This window comes from Hemibagrus wyckioides, linkage group LG08 (assembly GCF_019097595.1).
Source record: "Hemibagrus wyckioides isolate EC202008001 linkage group LG08, SWU_Hwy_1.0, whole genome shotgun sequence".
Taxonomy (NCBI): domain Eukaryota; kingdom Metazoa; phylum Chordata; class Actinopteri; order Siluriformes; family Bagridae; genus Hemibagrus; species Hemibagrus wyckioides.
Genome location: NC_080717.1, coordinates 10591963 through 10613931, shown reverse-complemented (window position 1 = coordinate 10613931; position 21969 = coordinate 10591963). Strand labels below are relative to the sequence as shown.

Below are 21969 nucleotides of genomic sequence, written 5' to 3'. Positions count from 1 at the left end.
AATTTACTTCACAACTGAGAATTTTGTTCTCGAACCCAAAAATCCTGATTCATTAAGCATGATGCAGCTTACAGAAAGACAAATTGAGAGCAATAGAAATCAGAACTGCACTGATCCAATAGCTGCCTATGTTATTCATGCATTCATACAAATGTATGAAAGGGTTTTACTGCCTTTATAAAATTTATGCCAGGCCATGTCAATGGGATGCTTCCCATGTTTTAAACCGAAACCTTTCAGAGGCGCTGTGTGTGTGTGTGTGTGTGTGTACATGGGCAGTCTGCTACACAGAATTTTCCACGCCTCTTGCTATTTGCTCAAGCTACTTAGCTACTGTAGTGTTTATCATTTCTGATATTACCCATGAAAGTTTTTTTTATAGATAAGAATATGAGAAGGAGTTTATTACTATTATAATTTAATAATCCAATATGAGAGAATCTATTTTTTTGTATTATAAATCTACCATTTTTGTGCGGTTCTGGACAAATATGTTTTACAGGTTACAGACTGGTTTACCTTAATATCAGAACTGAAGTTGGAGATTTTCTGCCAGCCGGCGTTGTGCAGATGGAAGTTTGCCCATCGCAGGAGCAACTCCTCTGGGGAAAGTTTCATCAGATCCTCCAGAGTCTCACCTTCTCGGAGCAATGCTGCCAGTGCTGGGAAAGCACACACGTGCACATGAGTCAGCACAATGATGTAAACACACTTAAACTTACACAGCCCCTTGGTTGCTGGTTGTGTTTATGTATAAACATAACATGGGTTAAAACAAACAGTTTTCTACAGCATTCCAGAAAGTCCATGTTATATTTTAGCTGCAATTTTAATAATTTACATGCACTCACATCCGTATAACTTTTATTTACTTGTACTAATCTTCCTGCACACATCCACTGTTTGCACAGCCACTTGATTTATTTGCATGCCTTGTCTTCATTTGAATGCATGTAACCTTACATAGGAACCTTACATGGGGTACTCTAACACAATACTGCGTCAGTGTGAGCAAATTTACACTGTTTACACTGAATTATACTGTACAAGCACATTCAGCACTATTGGATGCCCTGCATCAACACGGGTTAATATTTGCTTCTGCACCATGTGCCTAGCCCCACCCTGAGAAGAGTACAGGTTTGACTCCAGACCTGCACACCATGCATTACTGCACATGTTGTACTTAATGCAAAGCTAAACCCTTCAATTTCTACAACAGCAAATAGAGCAAGCTTTGTCTGAAATCAATTTATCCTGACTATTTGTCCTGCAGCGTTGATAAAATTCTTCTCTGCACTTCATAATACACTCCTACATAGAAACATTGTTTGTCTGAATTCCTGGCCAATGGCATCAGCCTACGTTGCCTCTGAATGCTGTCAGCTTTTGGTCACTGGGGTAAATAGAGCTCACCCTCATTCCTGCTGAGCTCGATGTCTGCAAACAGACCAATCTTGATGATCTGCCACAAAAGGCCCAGCACCAGATGCGGTTTTCCTTCACGCAGATCCATAGCGCCGATGTTCACCACGTGGCAGCCGATGGCTGAGGCGGAGTTCAGCGCCAGGTTGAGGTTCTCCTACGTGAAGGGAGTAAGGGATCAGGTTAGAAAAGCTGCGTCAGTAGCTTCATTTATCACTAGAAAACAAATCATTTGCTAAACAGGCAAATCCCCTAAACAAGGAGTGCAGTCATGGAAACAACACAGCAACACAAACCTGTGTTGTGAATGGAGTCAGTTTCTTCTTGTTTATTGTCCTCTCATCAATTGTATCAGGGACAGACAGGTTGATCATTTTACTGGTAGGAGAAAAGAAGGAGTTTTCTTCCGTAAAAAGGGAATACGTCAAATTATAAGAGAACTAGAATCTGTATCCAACAACAATCGTCTAATGAGACTCCACTGGAGAATTTCTTTTCTGTGTTAAAATGATCATCTAAATGGACTCACCACAGCACAATGCCATCACCCACAGCCTTGAACAGGTCATCTGTTACGGGGTTCATGGGCAGCACATGCTTGCAGTCTGGGTCCTTCTCCAAAGCAGAATTGATCCAGTTCACGAATGCAAACTTCTCCTCCTCTGGATCACACACAAAAAAAGAGAAAAAAGAGAAAAGTAAGTAAGAAAAAAAAGAGGCCAAAGAGTTTTCTTTAGTCACATAAAGTAAGTTATCTAATGCTGCAGCATACGAGCAGTATGAATAAGCCTGTGTTATGGGTGTTGTATTATTTAACTAATTTCACTCAAAATGCCTTTGGTCTGTCATTGTAAATTATTTTTGTACTTTGAAATTGTTTAAGTATACTAATTTCATCTTTTATTCAGCAACGTTGTGTTCATATAGTTATACATTCATTTCGTCATTATCAAAAATGGAGGAAGGCTCCTTTAAGTGACATGTTCCAGATCTGGTTGCTCTCCTTCAGTTTACAGGAAACGCAGCTGAGGAGAGGGTGAAGTTAATGTTGAGGGGGAAAAGGCACAGATTCAAGACTTTTCAAAATCATTTGTCTTTTTATTTCACGCATAATAACAGAACAGCCTGAATGGTTCATGTTGTCCGGTCTCATTCATCCGATCCACACAACACAGAGTACACAAAAAATGAAGACCTGTCACATCTGCTTTATTTATTATGAATTATAGTTTTATTTAAAAAAAGTTTTTACCTGAATAAGAGTGCTGTGTGCCTGCACTGGACAGTTCAGATGTTCCCCCGATGGCCAGGATGCCCTCTTTCTTGTTGATAGCATTGCGGAATGTCTTCGCAATATCACTGCTTTTAAGCTCCTGGAAGATCTGCAGAAAAAGCGCAGAAGATAAGCAATGCAAGTGTGGGATTTATTTGTGCTACAAGATTACTGAGACATCTGTGTAATCCTTTCAAAAATACACAGCCAAGAGTACAGATGCTCTTTTTTTTTTTTTTTTTTGTTATGCCTGAGCCGGTCACCTCCAAGCAAAAACAAGAGTAAAACCGTGCTTACAGAAACTGCAATATAATCTCCCCTCCACACCCTACTGACTGTCCCAGCAGAGTAAACAAACACTAGGGCACTGACGAGGAAAATCTCCATTGGTCTTCTCACGTCAAGAAGCCTAGAGGAAGGGCACTGCCTATTGTACAGGATGGACGGTCACACCAAGTTGCAGTCATCTCTGAATAGAAATTTTGCATGGTGATGACTCAAGAGTGAGTGAGTACACGCTTCCTCTGAGCAGTCAGACAGAGTGTCTTACAAAACTTGGAACCGTATTTATAAGATGATTCATGTTCACATTATTCACATGAAGGAAAATCATCCAAAACAAATGCATAAATTAAGACAAATAAAGTCTAGCTGCTGGGAAAAAGAAATGGCACCCTATAAAAACAAAGTACCCTTGGTGTGTGTCTATGGTAAGCACATATTAGAAGATTCAGCAGATTCGTGTTTAGGAGGCACTCTTAACATTTACTACACAGAATGCAAGAGTAAAACCCATGCTGTTTAGGACCATATCAGATAGAAACATTACATAAACGAGAACCGTGGTAAATCCTTTTTTCCACTATATTTTCTCTCGTTCAAAACAAACTCACTGTCTATCCCAAAAGCCGTTTTGGGTTTCAGGGGGATTAGTTTGAAGCATATGCTGACTCTGCTAATCAAGGGCTTAGCACAATAAAGACACCCCTCTCTGCTGAAAACAAATCTGACAGAGACTTCGGTTAATAAACATCTGCTCGAAGATAATTACTATTAAAAATGACTAAATTTTTTACCTTAAACATAAATGGTGCTTAAAAAAAACCCCTGCTAGTTCTTACCGAAACAAATTCATCAAAGCTGATCCTGTTGTCCTTGTCCTTGTCCCCCTCAATCATCAGCTTTTGGATGATCTCACGGACTTTGTAACCGGGAAGGGGAAGGTTGGCCTCTTTGAACAGGTCGTGGAGCTCATAGTCATTAATGTAGCCATTACTGTCCAGATCTGTAGACAAGCACAATGATTTCAGTGCACAGTTTAGCAGGTTAACCTACAGTGTTATTAGGAATGCATTCATGTGTACAACATGGTTTATTAGTCAGTTAATAAGTAAGATCCAGCCAAAAGCAATTATAAAACTGTCTTGTTTTGCTTTTCAGTTGATCCAAACAAGCCGTTCCACTCTGAAGCAGCTGAAATGAAGCCCTGTCTTCTGAGATGATTTAAAGCCTTCCAATAATCTAATAGCACACTTCCTCAACATCTGTAGTGTTACAGAAAAGTGCTATTTAGCTAATGATATGCTGTATTATATAATATTATTAACCTATTCATTCTTTAGCTAGATGTACACAGAGGTTATGCATAAATACATTACTTTATAACACAAGACTAACACAGAAATATCTAATGTCCTTCATATATTTTGTGACTTTAACCTTAACTGTAACTCTGACTAAATCAAACACCAGACAAGACGAAATAAATACAGCAAAGAAAAAAAATAAATCACCCCCATAAAAGAAGGGATTCTTTTCATGCCTTAAGGCATTATTTTGTCAGGTTTCATACAGACTGTCAGATGGAGATGGTTCATGAGATGCTGTGGCACAGCTTTGCTCCAGTAGGTGAGTCATTCTGAACTTGGCTTCCTACCCAGGTAGCACGTGAGGAGGACAGTCACATGGGCCTTTATAAATTGATTTAAAACCTGTTACATAATGATCTCTTTTCTACTGGTACAAATTTTTCATGTGAAATGTTAACCGTCTGTCAATGTTTATTTCTCTCTTCTAACCAATTCAGCCTTTTCTAGCCAGATATCTATCCCAAAATCATTTCATAAGGGAAACTATGCTGAAGTACCAATTGAGCAGAATACCCTACCTAGTGCCCTACATGATGACCAATGACTTTCTGCAGGCTGCACAGCTCTCAGAGAAAAGCAGGACAAGGGCTAATTAAATCAGACTAGCATTAATGGATTGATCTGGGACTGACGCTGCAGCATGCAAGTCAGCCATTTTAAGCCTGAGCTAAAAGGCTGCATTGTGATGTATAGATTAAACATCTAGGGTCAGCATCTGTCTTTACTCAGCAGACTTCTCTGCCAGGAGCTCAGCTCTGCACTTAAAAGACTGAGTCATGTGTTGAGCCACAAAAAATTATAATTAGACTAACATAGGCTTGTGTCCACAGCACGCTTTAAAAGCAGCAAAAAGAAATCGAAAAAGCACCGGTTCGGTTTAGGCTTTACATGCATGTGTTTGGAAATAAAGGCTATGCAATGAGGTCTAAACTGAAGGCAGAGCATGGAAGAAATTAGCAAGAACACTGCTGCTAACAAGGCTTAACAGTGACCTGAGCAGACATTAACACAGACCATGCTTAGCTAGAAAAGGAACAAATCAACGGCTGAGCATTTGGATACTGTAGAGTTTTTTATTGGGGAAAAAATATAATCAGAATGTAATTTTTTATAAACATTTAAAAGCACAGTTCCAACTTTACTTGGAACAATGATGCAATACTAGAGAGGACAATCAGGGCCAGCACTGGAAACCAGTAAACAGCAGATGGTTGTTTTTTTTGCATCATAATAACGCACTTGAAATGCCTAGAAAAAACACGTTTTTTTCTGTATTTTCGTCAAAGACTAAGCAAAAGACTTCCTTTACAGAAATAAACGGAAACACTGGCCTCAAAGTTTATTGTGACCGTTGCAGCCCTTCATGCGTCTCGACCGCTGTAATCAAAATCCCAGACGTAGAAGCACATGGAAGTATTTATGGTTGGAGTGCATTGTTAATTTTGTATTTACACAGGGAATAGCGCAACACACTATTCAAAAGAATTACTGCTAAATTCCTTATTTGTTACTGTTGTTGTTAAGGGTAAAGAAGGTGCTGTATTGCTATTATTAGGTTATTTTTCCCCACTGTCTGTGGTCATCAACTGGAACAACTGTCGTCAACTTTCTCGTGTAAAGAGACCAGTAAGGCTGTGGATCGCCCAGGAGCACAGAAAATGTAACTGGGCCATCTGAAAACCATCAGAAAGATTTCTCTTAAACACTCTCTTCTGTTTTTGCTAGCTAAGACATTAGAGTTTAGCCAACTGTTAATACATAAACACTTAATAAACATTACCGTACAACTGTTAATAAGCGGTTGCAATCGCATATTCATATTTATTCATAAGTCCTGCCATTTGCAAAAAAGATTTAGAGCTGTTCCAATACAGTTTGTCATTCACACATTCATGTCACACAAGCATCAGGCACAACCTCAGTGAACAAGATAAATGCATGCCTTTATAACCAACACTGTAATACACATACATAGATATTATATGTTATATGTGCCTAGTCAAGGAAATGATGAAACTAACTTTTTACACCCCCACCGTACCGTGCTGATGTTAATTGTATGGCCATATATCTTTTCTATCATACAGTATGTACTTGTCATATACCTGTCTTTGCATACCGGAAAAAAGATTTTTGTGTCATGTAAGCTGTCTTCAAATGAAACATTTCATCACTCTGGGTACAAGTGTAATATGCTGTTGTCTTCCTTTTTTCCTTACACATAGTAGGCACACCCAATTCAATTATGAAGTGTCTAACTGGCTGGATGAGCCTTGAAGTAAAACGTCGAATGGCTTCAGCCTTGAGACGAGACAAAACCGACATAGTATAAATTCCAAAATAATTAAGCAAACGTTGTTCTGTTGTTGTTCCAACAGCAAACATTCACAACTTTTTCAGCTTTAATGAAAGGAAAGCTGCTCACTCCAGAAGATCCTCAGCTTCTGATTATTGTGCAGATTTACCGGCCAAACCGGCAGAACAGGAAGCCCACTCACCGACTTTCCCGAAGGCTTCACGCAGCTCCTCCAGCTCTTCTTTGGATATCTTTGCTGCCATCTCCCTGGAGAACAACCTGTACCTTCCTCACTCCAACAATGTGCCTTTTTTCTGCTGAGAAAGCAACAGAGAGAGAAAGAGGTTGGTCATGCAAAATAAGAGACACTATTCACATTCAGGGTCAATTAATTCCTTGGCTTTACTTCAGATTGAACACGTAACGATCCATTCTCAAGCTGAGGTGAAAAGCTAACATCAGTCACACTCGCGTACACAATACAGTACACTTACTTTGCATGAAGTGCAAAGCATGCAAATAAAGATCACTACTTTTGCTTAGAATTGGGGAAAAGAGTAAGTTAATGCTGAATGCAAAATGTTTTATTCTAATGCTCATTATCAACGCTGTAGGTAGCGGTTTGGATGCAAACTGAATCATTTCCACATGGTCTATATTTAGATAAAGACCAATGCAGAGTATGCAAAAGATAACAAAAGATTATCAGTGACTACTATCTGATGAGCTCAGGAAATACCAAATCTGTCACATATTCAGGCCTACAGTCTGCAGGGTTTGATTACACCATCACTGCAGAATTGCCCATCAGAGGAAACATAGAGAATGATGGGTGTGCTTGGATTTGTTTGCTTAACTGGATCCGAAAACTTTTGAACAAAATATTTCCAAACAACAGAGTAGTTATTATTATTATTATCATTATTATTATGGAACAGACTTTTTTAATAATCAGAAATTTACAGAAAATAGATTTGTTCAAGTCTATATTTCTCTAGATAATAAATAAGTCTTCCTCTATATAAGGCTTGTACCATGATATGTACAACAAGAACTGCTAGAAACGTTTGAAAAGTGAAATTTCTTTGATGCACGATATGTATCCTGATATTAAAATATGGAGAAATGCAGTAGTGTTCAATCATACTTTACTTAAATGTCTGGAAAAAATATATATATTTTAATATATTTTGATTAAAAAAAAAACATTACACTGCTGACTAAACAGAGAAAAGTACACCAATTAGGACTTTTCAAATTAATTAATAATTTTTTCAAAATTTTTTTATTTACATTCATCAACTTCAGAGAGTCAGATTTACTCTTACAAACAAGTTACTTAAAAGCAAGACTTGGAAAAAAAAATGATGCCTCTGTGGTTACAGATCTGAAGAAGCCAGGCTGAGCCACAGGACACATTAAACTGTCTGGTTTCTCAGCAATGACTCAACGCCATAGCGGGCGGAGTGGCAGAGGTGGACTTGCACACACCCATCACAATGCCTTTCTGTCACTCCTCGCTTTTCTATGAGAACAAAACACAAGCCATCCTGAACTGACTCCCTCCTACACACAGCATCAAACAGCAACAACGAGACAAGCCAAAGGTTGTTTTTATACTATGTGCTGGTCTAGCCTTGTTCAAATATGAAATTAGTCTTTCTGGATTTCTAGATTAAACCTGACTCCAGATCAGCTTTCATGACTGGATAATACCTATACCACAGCTCAAAAACAGTCAGCGGAGAAAAAAAAAATGGCTTCATCTTCAGCACAAGATGTCTTAATGTCTGTCTGATCCCGTAAACAGAGCAACACTCCGCCCAAAGCACCGCTGCTGTCCTGCAACAAACAGCTGTTCCAGATACCTTCCTCCTGCTGGGCTTCATTATTTTAGAATACAGGCTCATTCTGGGAGAGAGAATATGTTAATGAGCCATGGCATTTCATTTGAGTGAAGTTTCTTTCCATCTCAGATGAGTTAAAAACAAACCATGCTTTACATGAATGACTTCTTTTTACTTCTCAATCACAAACAAACACAATCCTACAGCTTTTCTGCCTTTATACGCTAATCACAACAGGGCTCGGAGTCATTAAAACATTATGCATTATTAACCAAACACTTTAGGCACACACACGCACTTCTCCCATGGGACCCCAAGCTGACAGACTAAGCGGAATATCCATGTGCGTGCTATCCGCCCAAAGTGTCCTAACAGCCGTAAGCCACGGCGAGAACAATGAAAACAATGTGGAGGGCACAGCACAACACAACCTCTTCCTCTTCAGTCCTTTAGAGCTGCTGACGGCAAACTAATTCAGAAAAAACAACAGCCCGATGTTCTACAGCTGTGGTTAGCCGACTAGCTGGCAGTAAAGCAAGATAAAGAACACGAGCATGCTTTTCCCCTTTAAGTCTAATGCTGAAACATGAGAGCAAAGGCAGCGAGTTAAAAAGGGTGAGCAGGCGAATGAGCAAAAGAGTGCAAAAAGAAAGAGAGAAAGAGAAGGATCAGACCTGTGGTGCGAATGGCTGCAGAGACTGAGGCAGAGGCACTACTCCCTCCACACCCTCCGAGGCGAATGTGGAGCGCCAGCATTCCTGTCTGCCTCACAAAGACCTCAGGCAGCAAGTCAGAACACTTCCTGCCCAGCAATGGGAGCTGCCTCCCTGCCTCCCTGCCACTGAAGGGGAAGGGGGAGGATGGGGAAATGTCTTAAAATGTGTGTGCATGAAAAGCATATGCGTTTTCATTACCACTGCCTCACTTCCAGATGTAAGGTGGTGGTGGGGGGGGGATGATGATGGGGGTTAGTGAAGCAGAAACTCCACTAGCTACTGCACTAACAGAATTTATTTCTATAACAAAACACGAAAGAACTGCAAACTTTAATTCGAAGAATGCACTGCTGTCATACCTTAACACCATGCATTCAGTTCCACTCACATCATTTGCACAGCAGTTTTAACAATACACATGGTCACAAAGCAGCTTCACAGAAATCCGGATGTAAATTTATATTTAGATCCTTTATGAGTAAGCCTGAGCTGACAGTGCTAAGGCTTCTACCTCATGTTGTCTCGGGAAGTCCTTCCTTCAGATAATCCAGACTCAAAAACCATCCACCAGATAGTAGGATTATAAATCATTACTCTTTTACAACTGTAGAACATTAAACAGTACCAAAGGTGTAGAAATGATGTTCAGTGGGAGTGCATTGTGAGTAAAAGTCCTGGGATAAGAACATTCTTTAACATTCAACAGTCTTTAACAGTACAAAAGTTTACAGTATGCAGGGGAAACTATTTACCAAATTAAGGGTCAGACTTGGGCATGAACTGGTTTTGGAACTGACTGGACATTAAATATTTCAGACATTGACTGCGGCATGGTTGTTGTTGTTGGCTGCTTTGATTTTCACATGCAACAGTCTGTAAAGCTTACACAGAACGGTGTTAAAAACACCTTGTCGATGACAGATCAGAGGAGAATGGCCGGATTGATTGGAGCTGACAGGAAGGATACAGTAACTTAAATAGCCACTCTACATTCGTAGTGAGCAGAAAAACATCTCCAAATCGAACATTGAGGCAGATGGGCTACAGGGGCACAAAGTCACTTTGGGTTTCAATCCTGACTGCTGAATAAAGGTTCTACAGCGAGCACATAGGCTAAAGGTTTTTGCAATCTTTTGCAAACTTTTGACTTGTTCCCACTGTACATTTATCCCTTGGAATTATAATATTCATCTCTTTTGGATTTCAGGGAAGATGAAATTGTTTTGTTTGTTGTATTTTAAAAGTTCTGCCTATTATAAGAGCCTATTTTCAGAGAACATACTGTAATTATAGCTCATATGAGCCATGCAGGGTAAAAATATACACATTATACAAACAAATCATCTCAACTCCATCAAAGGATAAGCAATATCAGAGAAAGAGATGGAGAAGGCCATGGGCATACATGGATGTTTTCATTTTCTTATCAAATAATCAACAGAGTGACTATAAAGAAAGGGCCTGCATCTGAGAGAGAGAGAGAGAGAGAGAGAGAGAGAGAGAGAGGGAGAGAGAGACGTTAATTAATTTTTATAATATGATTCATCTGTGAACAAAACAGTACAAGTGACATAACACAAGCTCAAACGTGAGACAGGAGATCACCTGTTCAACAAGTCTCAGCTTGTGTCTCAGCAACAAAAGAGCTTTAAGGTTTTGCATATGTTGAGACGTTCATGGTGAAACATATGGGAGCACCAGGATGAGTGGAATTCCAGCAGGGCGAGGACACAAATCTGATTCAACAGTCTGACCCGCTGTTCTCCATGTTTCGACTTACAATTGCTGCCTAAGGAACAGTTGTGATGAACACATGAGGGACCCAAATCATGTTGTCGACCAAAACATGACAGGTGTGTGGGCAAACTGAGCATGCACACAGGCAACTGTTTACGTTCATCAGATAGCACACTGCCCAAACAACGTTATTTCTGTGAAGCCTCAAAGCATCAGCTGCCTTGTGTTAAGAGAGATACAAGCTTTCATGATAAAAGAAACGAGACTAAGTGAATGTAGTTTTTCCATGGCAGCTACACGCTAGCAGTGTACTGATACACTGAGAAACATTTTTGCCCAATATCCACTTTTAAAATACTGAACAATATCTATAAATGATATCTTTAAGAACATTTCTGAAATATAAGAAAATATTCTTGGTAAATACAAATTATGCAAGATGGGCATACCAAAGGGCTAACCAAAGGACGTTTAAAGGGCTGCCCAGTGCTCCAGGGATTGGCTTAGGGTTTTTGTGGACCTGGAGCCTATCTTAGGAACAGTGGATGTGAGGTAGGAATATCTATACCCTGGATGGGACACCAGTCCATCACAGGGTACCACGCTCACACACACTCAATCTAGAAGCAATTTAGCAGACATGATGGAAAAATGCAAAACTTCACAAACGAATCTGGATAGAATCAGAGGGATCCTGGAGATGTGAGATCTATGCCAACATGCCACACAATCGGAGGAATCTGTTTACTGCATTCTGTGGAACTCGAATTATTTCAAGACATAGTAATTTAATTACTCTTAATGGACCTATAATTATAATACAGAACCACATTGGCAGTAGCATCATACCATGCATGAACCACGACAGGTGAAAACAGATGTCACTTTCTTAAACAAAGTAAAAGAGAAACAGGCATGATGGACATATTTCATGTGTCACTTTTTTTGCACAGAGGGAGAGGCACTTGGTTCATGCATTTGCTGTTTATTTTTCTTTGAGGATGGGTTCCCTTCTGAGCCTGGTTCCCTCTCAAGGTTTCTCACTCACATCATCTCAGGGAGTATTTCCTTGCCACCTTCACTTCAGGCTTCTCATTAGGGATAAAATAGTAACTTAACTTTAAACTTTATTATTTTTTCTATGTTCCTCTACTTCTGTAAGTTGCTTTAAATAAATTGAATTGAATTGAATGCAGAGCATGTGGTCAAAAAGAAATAGCTGCTAGAAAGGAGACCGTTTCATACCAAAAGAGCTTCAGCCATGCAGACTGACATGAGATGTGTGTTTTCCATCTGTGCAAGCTCTCATAACACACATGAGCTAATTACAGTTTTCCAATCCCTGACAGCAGGAAAGTAAAGTCTAAATGACAATGACAACCTGACCCAGCCACATTACACAGCATGGAGAGTAATATCTAACACTTGATGCCAGCCTGAGGTGGACAGGGGTTCAATGTAAGAAAAAACAAAACAAAAAAAACAGATCACCGTTTCCAAGAGGTCTAAAGATTGGGCTAGAGCAGGTTTTACACATCGCCAACTCTGGCATTTCATGCATATAGCCTATGACTGAATATGCTTGAGACCTTCAAGGTTCATTATCAACTGTCTCTAAACATGAACAGCGACTGGACACTTAACCTCCTACTGTACACATATGTCAAGTATCTTTCATGCAGGAAAGTTTCAACAACAGAGAAGCATAAGAAAGAAATGTGTGTAAACATAAATGCAAAAAATTTAACTACATTATATGGCCAAACATTTGTGGACAATTGACCATCAGACCCTCTAGAGAGTCTTTCCCAAACTGGTGCCACAGAGTCTGAAGCACACAACTGCATAAAATCTCTTTCTATAGAAGCATTAAGATTTCCCTTCACTGGAACTAATGGGCCCAAACCTGTTCCAGCAAAGAAGACAATGGTTTGCCATGAAGACGTTGTTCGTTGGTGTGGAAGAACGAGAATGTTCTGCACAAAGTCCGGACCTCAGCCACACTGAACGCCTTTGGGATGAACTGGAAAGGTGACTGAGCCCTAGGACTCCAGGACAACAATGTCTGACCTGACTAATGCACTTGTTGATAATTGGACAAATCACCACAGCAACACTCAAACACGTAGTGGAAAGCCTTCCCATAAAAGTGTTGTTAGTACAAGAGCAAAGGGGGATAACAACTCCATATTACTGGCCATGTTTTGGAACAGGATGTATAATGGTTGCATACTGTATATGTAAGGGACTAGAAATTTTGAATAAACAAAATGATGTTCTGAAGCTGATTCAATTTTGACTTAAATACAAATTGTTGAAATACAATAAGGGCAGATGTGGAAAGTAAGAATGAGTAGCTGTAGTCACACCTAACTTTCACAACACAGGAACACACTCCCTCAGGCAGAAACAACTGAAAAGGAATGTATGAGGTGCATGGCCAGAAGTAGTAGCTTAGTCTTGGTAAATTAGTTTAGAGAGATAAATATGATGCATATTACTATAGATAGATAGATAGATAGATAGATCTTAGCATCTTAGTAAGGTGTTGGGTCACTATGAGCACTATGATGGGTTTCATAATCGTAAAATAATTCTGTCTGCTGTGGATGGGGGAGGAGTCAGCCTGGAGACTATTCCCATCGGGAAAGGTTTCATCAGAGGATAAAGGCAATCAGGGAGAAGAACTTTGTACTGATTTGCATTGATGGCGCCCTCTAAGTCAGGGGTGTCTAATCTTATTCACAATGGGCCAGTGTGGGTGCAATCAAATAGGAGCCACACCTGATTCCACCTGTTGAATCAGTTGATCTTGGCTTAAGACTCAGGTGTGGCTTCTGTTCGGTTGAAATGAGAACCTGCACCCACACGGATAAGACTGGACACCCCTGCTCTCAGTGGACAAACTGCTCTTTTCTTTTAATTTGCCAATCGTCTGTAAGGTTTACAAGCTGTGCAGAGACATATTAATCCCAGAATTAGTATTAACTTCCAGTTGCTCAAGATGATCAAAAGTAGTGACCCTTTATTGCTAAATATCAGAGTTGTTGGTCATTTCCTATTCAAACAGTGCGCGGCTGTTGCTGATGGTGATTCAAAGCCGCCTCCGTGACTAATAGCTCTAGAAACCGACGGCTTTTATGAGAGGAAAAAATTTGGCGCTGTTTAGTCCGGAGAGACTGACACACTTAGCAACTTCCCAGTTCTGAGCTGAGTACCAGCAGTGGAAAATAAGATTTAAAGATTTAACCAGAAAGGGCAAAGGTTTAAAAAATAAAAAAATATGCACAAATGCACAATACCCAGAGTAATTAAAATGACACCACTTACATGAGCCCATAATACTCTGAGAAGTGTTACTAATACAATAAAATAAAACCCATAACCTAAGAACGTAATGCAGTGAAAGTTTCAGCATGGGAGTTTAGCCCAAGTGGTGCTTTAATCCTTTAGCCTGTCCGGCTGTCTCATCGCCTCACATCTACTGTACACTCAAACAGAGCAGCTCCCCGAGCTTAATCATTCATGCTAACACCACCGTCAACATGATCATGCTAATTATCCTGTGGATCACTAACTAACCTCTAGAGTCTCTGCTGTAAATCAGAGCAAACGCATCGCATATCAGCTTTGCATTGGGAAATTTTCCGAGTCCAATATTTGCTGTTAACCTTTATCCATTATATTTGAGATCACAGAAATATTTTCACAGATTCAACTTCTATTAAACATTTTACATGTGGCATCAGCGTGGCACACTGCCACTAACATCTCACAAAAATAACAAATACATCATCATATAACAAATCAGCATTGAACTGCTAAGCACATCAGGCATATTTAAATATAAGCATATCTGAAGAGTTTCGTTGCTGCTTCCCTTTAAGAACTAAACCTAACATTGTGTCTTCAATCACAACTAGTAATTTTGTGTAACCTCAATAATTCTACATCAGCACTAACTCATTCCTCTAAGCAGCAAATTCCCTAAAGCTTAATTTAGCATGGAGTACATCACTGAACAACACGTTGGCACATTTTTCATTCTGATGCTATTCGCAAAGTCAGATTGGTCAAACAGCATCCTGACCATATGGGACAAAGGTGACGGCTCCGACAACGTACTGGCATATCGAATGTGCTGCTACGGTTCAGCTACACTTCAAGGACGTTCCACAAAATGGATAATCAGAAAGTGTAAAAGACTGCAAAAAAATATGCTAAACTAACACAAAGGGACTTTTGAGTCAGCAGTTAAACTCTAAGATGTTAAGTAAAGCTGCTCTCCCGTCATTCCTGTAACACTGAAGCTAAATTGAACAGTTACTCTGTGAATCTGCTCTCCTTCTACCCAAGCATTTTCTTGCTTTATATACGCTTTCATCACCCGGCACTGGTCTCCAGAAAAGCCAGAACCAGACATTCCTAACAAGCCGAAGAATCTGAGTCTAGTTTCAGGGACTGTGTCTAAAACGTTGAGCAGCTACACGAGCTAACACACAGGCCTTTTTCTGTTTCTGCACAGGGCCGATTCCCCCGGTGGGAGTGCATTCATATTTCAGCAGAAGGGAAGAAGGTCTTTACAAACGGCAGGCACCGAATTCCGGAAGTGACTTCGACAACTCCCTGTGAAATAACACTGCAATACAAAGTTCACGGCTTATATCTACAGTAAAGTCTAAATAGTCCAACGCATTAGAGGCTGTAAATTACATTAAGACAAGTAAATCTGCTGTTACTGAATGGGAGACAAGCGGCACTTTCTGCAGATTCCCTTTACTCTATGTTGAAATAAATCACTGCTTTACTTCAGCCCAACATCTGGCAATCACATTATTTCAGATGTTTTCAGCTGCTTTTAGCTCCCTGTTGTTTTCCTTGAAACTGATGCTACTGTCATTTCCCTCTGACATCACTGATAATGACAGAGTGTCACGGTGCAGCTCTGCAATACGGAAAGCCTTTACATTTATACACCTTTACACTGCAACCAATTATTAACATGGTGCTGGATCATGAACTCGCACAATTGAGGTCGCACAACTCGCAAAGTTTTCCCAGTGACTGTATACACAAGTGGACATTGTAACTCAAAAATGAAGGTATGCTGTTTCAAGCTGTAAACCTGAGCAAAAGGGCGAATCGGATATCGCCAATGACTGACACATGACCCAGTTACAATGTTCTACAGGTGATGAGGAAATGTGAGTAGATTCAATGTCTAAGAGTCTCAGACTTTTACCTATTTTAAGCCTATAAAGAGCTCGGGTTGGATCCTAGAGTTCTCCTCTTCTTTTATTTGCTTTAAAACCAAAATAATGACCAATGTAGTGCCTTTGCAAAAGCCTGTTATATATCCATAATTGAGAGTTATTCAGTTAACCCCTAAATGCCTAAAGCAAGTCCCGGAAGTGGAGGTGTGTCACCACTTTACTCTGATTTATTATGTATCAATGAATTACATACATAATGTAATATTTCATAAAACAACTGTGTTAGAAAATAAACATTATGTAAAAAAAAAAAAAAAAAACACGCGAGAATAATTAAAATGCAGACCAAAGATGTCTGCTTTTTGGGGCAAGGTGAAACTAAAGATCATCATATTTTAATAAGAACATATCGATATTATTATTTGTAAAAACAACCACCATCACTAGTTTACAACAAGAGAGCGAGTGGATCCAGGATGATCATGCAGCACACGTTTAGCATAAAGCATCCATAAAGCAAAACTTCGGTCCTAGCTCTGTGTTGTTTTTTGTGTTTGAACTATATGTTGTATGTTTATGTAGCACCAGGTCTTGGAGAAACGTTGTTTCATTTCACTATGTACTGCGTCAGCTATATGTGTTTGAAATGACAAAGCTTCTTGAATCTTCAATCATGAATCTGTCCAGCCACTGCATGTCCACATACAGGAATGACGTTTTAAACAAATACAGTGGCAGGCTACATGAACATGGCGAGTGAACACAGGCCTGAGAGCGAGTGCTCACATTGTTCTAAAGAAAGACCACACAGTGTCCATCATATTCCATGAAAGTTGTTTGGATCGAGTGTAGTTGTGCTCGAAACATGAAATATTTTGCCATTTTCTGCCAACCAAAGCCTGGGAGCAGTAGTAATTTCTCCTGTCATTTAAATTTACAGTTGAATACGCAGAGCAGGGTAGGACAAATCAATAACCCGGGATCATGGGATTCCAGATATTCTCCTCTCATTCAGCCAAGAAAAGGAGAGAGAGAAATAAAGCCTACATCTCACTGACCATCTGGCTGCACTACACACATCAGTCAGGGGGCAATGTGATTGTTGGTAAAAATGATTTTGTGTATTAATTAACTTGTACGGATGATATATGAATTTTCTGCATAAGGGTCACACTAGTACTTGAAAACACTGAAAAAAAAACAAGCAAAATAAAGTGGCTGTTATATAACACTCTGACTTCCTGCAGATTCAAGATTTCGCAAGGAAATAATAAGTACACAAGCCAGACTCAAATTATACTTCCATGTGTGATGTGAAGAAAGAAAACTACAGTTCAAGCTAAGCGTCTAAACTTCAGCTACTCAGTCTGCATGATTTAGAAGGACATTCATTAAAAACCGTGACACATTCAAAGTTCTATTTAGTTGTGCTAAATCTTGAGATAAATATAGAAAAATGAATTCTCAAACACTTTTAGGTCTTGCTTTAATCCCTCAGCCAATGAAATCGCTCAAATTCAGGCAAAACTGATAACTGGACTAATCCTAATAGGAAAAGCTTCATTTCCTACAATCAGTAACACTAGCCATGACAGATCTGCACAACGCACCTCCCCTTCATGTCAACTTTTCCTAATATAGAGTGTTTGTGAGCACCTCGGGGCTATGCTCAACTTGCCTAATTAGCATTGGAAATAATGGAGTGGAAACACAAGTTTAATTTCCTGTTCAGAAGGATGTGAACCATCATTGTGTAACAAATGACCAGAAAGTAAGAACCCAAAGTGGATCTTTCACTCCTTACATTTAGCATCTTGTTCCTATATTTTTTGTCTATTAGTGTAAACCTTCTCAGGTTTGTTACGGCAATGGGCTTTATTCAAATCAAAGAATTTTTCTAGCAGAATACAGCACTCCATACAAAACCCTTTCCATTTAAAAATGCCTTATTTAACAGCAATTTTAACGTCAACATCCTGGAAGATGCCAGACTAGGCTCAACACTAGAATCTCTCCTCCCCCTTCTCATCTGAGGGGCACACCAAGATTGGTGAAGTCTGGTTAACAAGGAGATTCATTCATTTTATTCTTGAGCAGTCTTTCTATTAGAAATAGTAAAAATATGTGCATGTGATCCCTTTTCAGAAACTATATTAAACCACTAGCATTCCAGTTTATCACCAAATGTCAGCATGTTTGAAAATGGTTGAATGCAAGGCATCTCGGAAACAAGTAGTAAGTAGTAAACATACAGCATTAAGATCTATCACTGACACAATGCACACTTGCTGTTAAAATATTAACTACAAAGCTTACAGAGTGCAGAAACTGCCCACAATAGACAAAGAAACAAAATTGAACACCTGTGCTTTCTTATCTAAACACTTCACATGCCACTCATCACAGCGAGAGACACTTAGACAACTGTGCACTGCTAAGTACAAGACACTTTGCATTGTTTTTGCAAAAAAACAAAAAACAAAAGAGGAAACTGGAAGAAATGTACCATGTCAGAGCAGCAACTTTTGCATATCGGCTAACAACTAGACTGCGTTTGAGATGTTAACACGCACATACTTGGGTTTAGACAAACCATTTGCATAATTCAGATATGACCAAATAAGTGTGGGTATGTTTTCGGCTCGGACTGCTTTCCATACTCTTCGTTCTTCGCTCTGCGTACTCTACATTAACCAGTCTCAGGCATGCAGTGAACACACCCTGGATGGCAAGAAGACACAAGCCCGGTACTTGGTGCATGCACACACACACACGCACACCTCCAGGGCTACTAACTGGGGTCAACTTGCCAAAACAAATAAGGAATAATTCCCAATCCTGCGGATCCAGAATATTTTTAGATTTTCTATCAAGATCTTTCATAAATCAGTTGTCTCAAAACAGTAGACACGTGTATTATATTTACACAATAACTACCAGCTTGTCTGTCTTAGTTAAGATGTAGCCACTAAAAACTTTACATGCAGAAAATGAGGGAAGGGTTACATTATTTCTTTCTATCCAAGGACAAAGATGTCACGTGTCATAACACTATAACACTATGATGTTAAAATCCAGAGTACTCCTAACAATGTGTCCTAACATCATGCCACATATAGGTCTTTGCAAAAGGTTTATCTTATTTACTCTAACCTCTACTGGACATGCTTCCAGTTTAAATCTATAAGCAGCACACATCCATGATCATAATACGCCTCCAGTATTAAAATATATGCAAAGGTATTGATTTAAGCTCGTGCACACACACGCACCCTAGGACAGTCTATTGGTGCCATGTTATTGCTGGATGAAACCAGTGGACCCGAAGGAACCCACCTCTAGCCATAATAAAGCTCTTAAGGGCACGCGCTGATAACTCACACTTTGCGTGTTAAATGCGGGGAGTGAAAGAGGGCAAAAGTAGGTGATTGCCAGCAAGAATTTATGAATAAACAAGTCTCTCTCCTACACTTTGCGCTACAGCTAGATAATAAATGGCACCAAGCGCGAGCTCACTGCGTGAATAATTATTAATATTAATAATTATTAATAATAATAATAATAATATATGCAAAGGTCTTGATTTAGGTCCACCAGTGCCATGTTATTGTTGATGATGATGGAAGGTGGGATGAAACCATTGGACCCGAAGGAACCGCACGCGAAAAGGCAGAACTCCGCAAGTTTCACCCCCCCACCCCGCCAACCTCGCCCCCCTCTCTAGTCTCTAGGGCACGCGCTGATCGCACAACGTCATCCTTACTACATCTCATACCTTGCGTGTTATAAGCGTGAAGTGAAATCGGGCAAAAAAAAAAAAGTCGTCTTTAGGTGAGAATTTTATGAATAGACAAGTCTTTCTGCTAAACTTCTGCATCACGCACTACGGCTAGATAAACAAGCTCGAGCTCATTTATTCCCTGCGCGCGTGCACCAGCTACACTATAACCCTCACAAGTCTTTTTTTTTTCTTCATAAAAACAATTGCTGGTTGTTGCCAAACAGGTCAGACGGGATAGTGACAGTCTGAATAAGTCAACAAACGCAGACGAAATGTTAATTAAGCGTCCATTCTTATCTAAAGTAAACAACAAAAAAAACTTAAATAAATATTGGCCAGAAAAGGTTAATTAACGTTAGCAAGCTGGCTAGCTGAAAATAAGCAGTGAGAAATCATGTTTCATTACACAGCCTCCAAAAAAAAAACCCTGTACAAAACATGCAGAAATATGTCAGAGTCTCAGAATAAAACTACAAAGCTAAATAAAATCATTAAAAGAATAGTATTATAGGAGAAAAGTTGGGAAAGTATACAGTTAACTTACTCACAACTGGTCCCACACTGCTGACTCCCCGGCTGCTGTCCGACTCCCGGCCTCGGCTCCACAAATCTCTCCCCTACACTGGATAACCAACGTTAAAGCCCCGCCCACACTCTACTCTTATTGGTCCAAACAGCTATCATTAAAAAAGTGTCTTAAAAAGCATTGGACCGATTCCTGCTTTTACGTGGCAGCCACCCGCTTCTACGACCACGCCCCTCTTTCTGCTCACTCCTGAATTAAAAGAAGTTACCTGTTGATTGAAACTTTGTGTTTTGAGTAATTCACTGGCCTTTTTTTAGTGCAATAGTGTGCTTTATTACAAACACCCATCTCTTAGTGACCCCTTTTAAGCTACTTAAAACACAGTGTTTATCTAAATATAGGCCACTATTCCTAGTCATCCTGCTAATATGCAGTAAACACACCCTTTTCGGACTGTATAATGCTCTGCTAGATTGTAATAGAAGGTTCTGTCTTCGTGAAATAGCCATCAAGGTGTGGGATGAAGGTCGCTCTTAACGCTCTAATCAAGGTTTGTCAAAACATATCCCTCCCCTGCACTGTCTCAGTCTTTCAGCAGTTTCAGTCTTACTTGCACAAAACCCTTGTAGTTAAAATTGACAAAGATTAAATATTTAAAATACATCATAACAGCCAATAGTTTATTTTTTACATAGATTTTGTTTTCGTATTTTAAAGGTCCAGTCCACGCAGTGGGAATTTAATACAGAAGACAAGACATGGCATCTGAGTACATACAGTGTCCCCCAGAATTATTGGCATTTTCATAAAAACAAGCTCATCAGGGTCACTGTGTATCCAGAGCTTATTCCAGGAATACATGGCGTGAGGGCGTAAAGGTGTAAGGGTGTGAGGAAAACACCCTGGATGGAATGACAGGACATCAGGCACACATACCATCTCTGACTCATGCACACCTCGGGGCAATTCAGAGACACTAATCCACCTACCAGCATGTGAGTGGAAACCAGAGAACTCAAGTGAACATGCACCAACACAGACAGTAACTCAGGCCTGAAGACTAGTGCAGTAAGACAGCAAAATGTGATTGCATAGAATAAACATTATATCATTCATTATTTGTTCATCTTCTGTATGCAGGGTGGTGTTGTATCTAAAACCTATCCCAGGAACAAGAGCACTATGTATACACAAATTCACACCAAGCAGCAATGTAGCCAATGGGAGGCAACCAGAGAACACAGGAAGAGAATGCAAAACTCCACACAGAAAGTAACTCAAGCTCTGGTTTGAGCTCAGGATCCTGAAGCTTTGGAAATCACACACCCATTCACAGGCTAAAGACAATTTATATCAGTCTATAATGTATATCTTCATACTATTGGGAGGAAATTGGAATACCCAGAGGAAGCACAGGAAGAACATGCAAATTCCAAGCACAAGGAATCAAACCCCGAACCCCAGATGTGCGAGACAAACCTTCAAATCACTAACCAATATATTAAA

General features: G+C 39.7%; 1 protein-coding gene across 5 annotated transcripts in view; it reads right to left on the bottom strand.

Annotated features, from left to right (window-relative positions):
• Nucleotides 1-20619, bottom strand: part of pls3 (plastin 3 (T isoform)) — a 29526-nt gene extending 8907 nt beyond the window's left edge. The window contains exons 1-8 of one of the 5 annotated variants that reach the window (XM_058396615.1): nucleotides 20482-20619; nucleotides 6846-6960; nucleotides 3820-3983; nucleotides 2678-2807; nucleotides 1955-2087; nucleotides 1722-1803; nucleotides 1417-1582; nucleotides 520-662 (exon numbers count right to left, since the gene is read on the bottom strand). In XM_058396615.1, coding sequence (XP_058252598.1) covers nucleotides 520-662; nucleotides 1417-1582; nucleotides 1722-1803; nucleotides 1955-2087; nucleotides 2678-2807; nucleotides 3820-3983; nucleotides 6846-6906 — 879 coding nt within the window. In that variant the 5' untranslated portion in view covers nucleotides 6907-6960; nucleotides 20482-20619. Of the gene's footprint in view, nucleotides 1-519; nucleotides 663-1416; nucleotides 1583-1721; nucleotides 1804-1954; nucleotides 2088-2677; nucleotides 2808-3819; nucleotides 3984-6845; nucleotides 6961-9164; nucleotides 9320-20481 lie in introns of those variants that run through there. The other 4 variants (XM_058396618.1, XM_058396619.1, XM_058396616.1 and 1 more) reach the window with 4 other exon arrangements.
• Nucleotides 20620-21969: the final 1350 nt, after the last annotated feature.